Source organism: Schistosoma haematobium, chromosome 3 (genome assembly GCF_000699445.3).
Source record: "Schistosoma haematobium chromosome 3, whole genome shotgun sequence".
NCBI classification, from domain to species: Eukaryota; Metazoa; Platyhelminthes; class Trematoda; order Strigeidida; family Schistosomatidae; genus Schistosoma; species Schistosoma haematobium.
This window is the reverse complement of record NC_067198.1, coordinates 1,362,436-1,370,245: the sequence shown is the minus strand read 5'-3', so window position 1 is coordinate 1,370,245 and position 7,810 is coordinate 1,362,436. Positions and strand designations below refer to the sequence as shown.

At 33.4% G+C, this 7,810-nt stretch overlaps 1 protein-coding gene across 1 annotated transcript; it reads left to right on the top strand.

Moving 5' to 3' along the window:
- Positions 1-371: 371 nt before the first annotated feature.
- Positions 372-1,042, top strand: MS3_00000013 (uncharacterized protein; the record flags this gene model as incomplete). The annotated part of the gene is made up of 1 exon (XM_051207952.1): positions 372-1,042. A coding segment is annotated over exon 1 (612 nt), but the record flags the coding sequence as incomplete, so codon positions are not given.
- Positions 1,043-7,810: the final 6,768 nt, after the last annotated feature.

The window sequence follows — 7,810 nt, the reverse complement described above, 5'->3', positions numbered from 1 at the left end:
GAAATCAATATCCAAATCTTGTTACACCTGATCAATTCACTTGATCCATACAGTAATTTCTCTTTATATACATTGAATAATTTTGATTGATCCTTCTCCATTATTTATTTTAACCAATCAAATTAATCTTCACAAACAACCAATCAAATTATTCTTAATGAATAACCAATCAAATTTCAAGATATTCATTTGCTGAAATTCTTTGAAGAAATCGAAGAATTTTTTCAAATTTTTTTGATTTATACAAAAGAAAGAATTATATCACTTAACATAGAAAATCTTTTAGATTATTATGGATTACAACGAACATTGTCATTTCATAATATTACTCTCTATCTATCTATCTATATATATATATATGAACGAATACTATTCAATTGTTTCATGAATGTAAAGTATCTATTTTCTTTTGGAAGGATCTAGATAGACAATGTTCAATTATAATAGTTCATTAGGAAGGATACAAGTGAATCATTCATTATTTTTTCCTATGAACAATAAAGTTTTAACACATTTTACAACGGAACCAGTTGAAATTTATTTACCGAGTATTATTACTTCAACTATATTACTTATTATTATTTCTATGATTGGAACAATAGGTAATAGTCTTGTTGTATGGGCATTTACAAAACAAGTTAAACAAGGTATTATTTCTGGCTTATTTATTCTATTATTGGCTTGTAATGATTTATTTATTTGTCTTATTGTAATTCCATGTACATTATATTTAGATATTTGGACAGGGGATACAACTGATTGGATATGTCGTGCACATTTAACAATGAAAGGATTTGTTGTACCTGTTTCAGCATGTATATTAATGTTGATAGCAATGGAAAGATTTTTATTAATCTGTTTCATTCCTGGTATACAAATGCAACGTACACATATTGTATTATCATTAGTCATTATATTTTGCATTGGTTTATTATGTGCTATACCAATGGGATTACATGTTCGTGCAATTGATTTATTTAAAGAACGTGATGAATTATTAGATTTAAATACATTGAAATATGGATTATCCACTATGGAAAATGTTATGTCCTTTGGTCTGTCTACCCACTTTTGATGCTAAGGATACTTATCTAATCCAGATTAAGACCTTGGCGCGATAAGTTGACCGACCCAAGCTTAAGGCTAGTACGTGTGAGTTCGTAGTGGGGTAGAGAGAAGAAAACTATTCTATCACCTGACTGGCTGACAAGCACGAGGATGAGAGAAGACAAAACAACTGGAACACTATTCGATCTATTCCCGGATTAGTGTAAAAAGGTACATGAATAAATAAGTGAATAACCAGACCACAACGTACAATAACTAGGAAAAATACAGTTATGTCCAAAGCTGGGGAGTAGATAATAGGGTGCAAAATATTATGTTTAAATTACAATAGCTTCGGAACAAAAAAGGGTATGACAATGAATCATTCATCGAACGAAGGCTCATGTTCTGTAAAATAAAATAGGGACAAAAATAAATGTTACAGTTTTACAAGCTTTGCATAAAATGAAATAACGTCCCGAAGAAAAATAGCTTCTGTAGTTTGTCAGGGTTTCTTGTTTACTTGTTCACAACATAAAATGAAGAATGGCTTAATCAATTACGTGTTTCCAAACGATGCGATATAGATGACACATACATTAATGATCAGTTATACTGGTATCATCAAATTTGTGTACTCCTGTTATTTTTAGTATTATTTCTTGGAACAGCTGGTGTATATGCTCTGATCTTTCTATTTGTCTGGAGGCATGAATCATTTATGTATGAGAAATATGGTAATCCAAAAATGAAAGGCAAATGGGTACGTATACATGCTACACCGAATTCTTCAGGTGATATAAATGAATCCAAATGGAATTCAATTAAAAAACGAATATCATTTCGTAAACAGTTAAAAGAATCAAATAATTTACAAAATGAACAAGGAGATAAACAAAATTCTAGTGTCTTTGAAGATGAAGAAAGACAACAATTGGAACTTCAGGACCGTCAACAATATGGACAGAGTTGCTTTGAACACTTGTCTAGTTTATCATTACCTCAGCCATATCTAAAACAACAAACTTTGGGAATTCATCAACCCCTAACAGATATGACAACATCGACAAGTTTTGTCACATCTAATTTAGACAGAATAAGTTGTGTGTGTTTATGTGAAAGAGATAATAACAATGGATTGATTAAAACTAGTCAGTGTTCAATTCCTAAAGATAAACTATTCAATGACAATAATACTGATAAAGATAATGAAGAGTCACATTGTTCAAAGCTACTTGGCAATAAGAAAACCCAGTGTACTATAGAAATAAATAATCCTCAATTATCAAGAACTGAATTGTCAGCAGCTAATCTAGAACGTAGACGTAAACCACATGTTCGTACAGCTCAAACATTAGCATTAGTTGCAGCAAATTTCATTATATCTTATACACCATATCTTGTTTATACAACAATGCCAATACAAAAAAGACAAGTAGTTCTTTTAAAAGATAAACCACATTGGACTATTCAAGTAAGACGTATACTATTTTACATGTATTTCATTAATTCTGCATTGAATCCAATCATTTATTCTTGTATGAATAGACATTTTAGTGTTTGTATAATAAAGTTTCATACGGATTTATAGATAACATTGTAGTGTCGCTTGACATGTCAGGCCCCCATATTCCTTATTCTGGCTTTCGGACAGGCCAATCTACTCATTGTACTTGAGTCTTATTTTTACCGTGTTAATTATTCGCTTACCAATCTTGACCGTTTTTATATGACCGCATATCTGTGTGTACATTTCTTATCCTATTCATCATATGTCCGTAACTTATTTTTGTGTGATTATAAATATTGATTATCTCTTGGTTAAAGGGGTGTTGACTTACTAGCCATCTCCACTCTGCGTCTTTTCTCTTTGTTCTGTTCCATTCGCTTTATATACAAAATATGTGTATTCAAAAGTCCATCCTCGATATCTGACTCATTTAATTCCGTTATTGACTAACGCGATTTAAGTCGATGATTATATACAAGAATAAGCGACATATAAATTTAAAAAACAATCATCATTACAATGTCCTTGGAGTCAGATCCTGGGCCACTGAAGTGGAGAGCCCGTCGAAAACCATCTCCCGATCTAACTGACGACAAAATAAAGGGCTCCACTAAAAAAAATTAAAAGACAAACATCTAAATCAATCATAAATGATACCAATCATGAATTGATTTCGTTGAGTAAAATATTCTCTCAAAATTTCATACTACTGATTGTTTATTAGTAGTGTGGTAGTTTGACAGAAGGTTTTCTTGTTTTCTGTCATCCATGTATGAAAATCTTCAATACCAACGTCAAGGCAGTTCTACTGCATGGAGCTGAAACTTGGAGAACTACAACAACCACTATCAAGAAGGTAAAAGTATTTATAAATAGCTGCCTTCGCAAGATACTCAACATCCATTGGCCGGATACCATCAGCAACAGCCTTTTGTGGGAGAGAAAAAAATCAGCCTCCAGCTGAAGAAGAAATTAGGAAAAGACGTTGGAAATGGATAGGACATACATTACGCAAATCGTCAAACTGCATCACGAGACAAGCCCTAACTTGGAATCCTGAAGGGAAGCGAAAAAGAGGAAGGCCAATGAACACATTACGTCGGATAACAGAAGCAGATATGAAAAAGATGAATAACAACTGGAAGGAGCTGGAAAGGGTTGGATGGAGAATGCTGGTGAGCGGCCTATGCTCCTTCACGAGGAGTAACAGGCGTAAGTAAGTAAGTAAGTATGAAATTATAGTGATTATGATGGAGTTCTGTAATTGTTATCAAGGCCATTCAATGACCCATTGTATGGTTTTAGCTGACAAAGTATGAAAGTTGAAAGTCTCTCCATTTGTTTACGGTTCATCAGTATTATTCAATTGCAAACTGTTATCGTAGGTTACGTCATCAACTGGTTTTACCCAAGATCATTTTGTGACATAAAGTCTATGACAATTCTACATTCTCAAAAAAACCACCCACTGATCATTTATTATTGTTTAAAAGAAAATTCTATGAGCAGAAATAGATTAGTCGTGATACTGAAAGGTCATTCATTCTATAATAGATTATTTCATGGGTATATATTAATAACATGTCTCACACTAGGATAGAAAATGTATCTTGTAATTATCATTATAGGGTTGTAGAGATTATTAAGTTTTTTGATTGAGATCAAAAATCGATTGACGTTAGACCACTATTGGAAACCTAGTAGCACTGGACGGCCATTTCTTCTTGTTGTGGGACTCCTCAGCAGTACGCATCTTAGATCCCGCTCACGGGATTCTCTGTTGTTTAACTGTACTTGAAATCACCCTTTTTCATGGTGAATACTAATATTAACAATGATTATAATAATAATCACAACCAAATGATAAAAGTGTATGTGAAGTTTGTTTAAATGAAATAAGGGAATAATAAAATGAATAGATGATTATATTATATTAAAGTGAATAAGGTGTGATATTTGACTGACATTACCATTTATAAGAATGAAATGAAATGATAAACCTTCATGTAAAGATAATCATGATTACTGCTATGATTACATCGTCAATGAAAACCCCTGGTAGACAATTGTGGGTTCTTTAAAGATTTCACTGTACTACTACTACTACTACTACTACTACTACTACTACTACTACTACTACTACTACTACTACTACTACTCCCACTGAATATCGAACACAAAAAATCGATACGAACATATATTCGACTATACAAAATATCAGTGATATGTTTAAGGAATATGGATCATCATTTACCGAGTATACTACAGCCAATACTATAGTGAACAAGAACCCCAATGGGGACAGTCGAATGTATTTAACATAAAATTGCAGGACTTGTTAATTAAATCTAACAATCAAATAGTAAATATTTCATTTGCGAAATGTCCATCGATTGTCTCAAAATAATTCAGACTTCATTGTTCTTACATTTTTATATAAATTACATTCTGCTTCCATTCTTTACTGTTCGATCCCCTTGTTTTTCTGCTGCTAGACCTTCTGTTTACGACTAACATCATATACTACTTATGTCAATATAAATAGCATACACCACAATACGTATTACAATATTACAGTTCATCTTAGATACATACAAAATCCCTTCATTTGTTCTCATTACATACAATAATCTTCACCAACAATTAGGTCCCAACTTATTTCATATTTAGCCCTACTATTATATTTTCATTATTGTTATCAACGAAGAACTTTGTTCAATATTATGTGTTTGATGATAGTAAATGTTATAATTCTCCCTTATTACAACTCGACTATTCATACTACTTAGTATTCTTGAACACTGATTCACTTGACAAGTCCACAAATCAGAACATGGTTGAACAGGAAAACCGATTCTGTTCCAAATAAGAAGGTTAGATGGAAGTAAAAAGAAGAAGCACAATAGGAAAAACGTTTGTGTATATTTATAGTTTTTACATTGAGGAGATTCTAGAATGTTCTCCAAGTATCGACTAGCGTTGATTAGATAAGTATTAAACAATAGTCGTCTTGAAATACACATGAATGGAGGTGGGGGGAAATAGGAACTATCATTGTTGTACTTCTTGAGTTTTTCAATAATTCCTTCGATTTTCAACTTGTTGTTTACACTCAGTAGCCTTCATATAAATGGACAATATTAAAGCACTGCGAAGACAATGACTTTATACGAGACTAGTCTAGACTCTCTCACAGAAATAACGAAACATATAACCTATATGTTTATGTGGCTTCTATCTGATTGACGTTTTTTGTCTTGAAAATTTAGGTCATTCGAGTATTTTGAGTCAAGGTCTAAGATAGTATCAGTTTTCGTTATTGCCATATGATCCACTTGAAAATAAAATCCCAGTTTGTTTCATCCGATACTAATCCACCTATATTTGTATTGTCAAACTGAAGTCGTTACTTTTTACACCATACTAGCACATCGTCTAATTCTTTTTGAATAAAATCAGTAGTGCTCTATACTTTGTCTCTGCAGTATGAGTAGACCACTTTCAGATCATCAGTGTACAGGACAGATTTCACCAGATTAAAGCAGCTATACGCAGTAGGCTGTACACAGTTCAATTCCTAGATATAACGGTATATATACATATTATCAGAACGGGTTTTGTGGAGATTTCAGTAATTTCAATAATTGAAATCATCAATCAATTGAAGCTAGACCACCATGAAAAACCTGGAAGCAGTGGAAGGCTGCTTCGTCCTATTGCGGGACTCCTCAGCAGTGCGCATCCACGATATATATATATGTGTAGCTTAAAGTTCATTTGAGAAATATTAGTGGTTCAATTATTATCGTGAAGTGAGAACGTATACACGTACATACATACTTTTTCAAGCCAAGCATTGTTTAATAGATATACATTACTTCCAAAGTATTTTCGTCTATACAGATCATAATAATATTCTCTGAATTTTAACAATTGAATCTGTGAATCATACTTAACTACACCACTATTAGAAACCCGGAAGTATTGAACGGCAGACTTGTCCTAGTGTGAAACATTTCAGAAGTGCTCATCTATGGATGCAGACATGGAAACCCAACTCAGGAACTTGTATCTCATGAACCAACGCTTAAATTCTTGGCCATTGAGCCGGTGGTATCCTATGGTGTCAATATCTAACTTCGATCGATTCAACATTTTGCTCAACTTTTCATCTATTGTGTGAGATGGATAACTGTCTGACATCCTCGCATACGGATTAGACTCCATCGGTCACGGTTATGTACTAGAACTCTACAAAAATCTATCTTGAAACTAGTCACTAGTGAGCATATGATTATTATTAGTAGTATGAAGGGTTACTCAAGATCACGGCCTGATATCTGACTCCAATTTGATCATTTCTGATTGCTTGTTATTGATAATATACATGTCGTCAATTCTTGCATGTATAATCCTCAACAGTGTGCATCATTGATTGCACAATGAACGGACTGGAACACTTCATCTCTGGTCCATTGGACTCGATTGCATCCAACGGTGTTTATGCCTAATTTCAATGGATTCTTGATCTTGAACAATCTTTCATGTATTGTTTGAGGTTGATAACCGTCTCATACCGCACACGGGTTTGACTCTATTAATTACGGCTTCTCATTAGAAATTTAGAAGATCCATGTTGAATCTAGTCACTAGTGAGTATATGATGATTATTACCCCACGAGACTTGAACCAAGGTGCTGTCAGTCTCGCGCCACGCGCTTAACCAACTAGAACATTGAGCCGGCTGGCACCTATCGGTGTTAATATCTAGCTTCAACCAATCCACGAAATTGCGCCACCGTACACCATTGTCTTCAGTGAGTTGATATCTATCTCACAACAGACCTAGTTGAACTCCACTGGTAACGGCAATAAATACTTATCACATGCTTAATAATGTAATTTCGAAGAAAGTGTTTATTGTCCTATATGTGAATAGTCTTCACAAGGAGCTATCATCTGTTAGGAAGGCGTTGAAACTTGAGTATCACTGGTTTTGTCCTGATTTTCTTATGAAAATCTAAGCACCAATCATAATGGATGAAAAGATTACTCAACAGTAATTCATCAAGGTCAATAAATCCAGCGAATTCAGTTCAAACCAATGGCTCGAATTGCTTACAAAAATATCTCAATACATGAAGACTACAGTTTTCCTTTCACTTTGTGATTGATGGACGTGTTAGATAGTGTCGAACGAGCACAAACTAGGTAATGAATGTTCCATTTTCATTTTATTTTATTTAAGCGCAT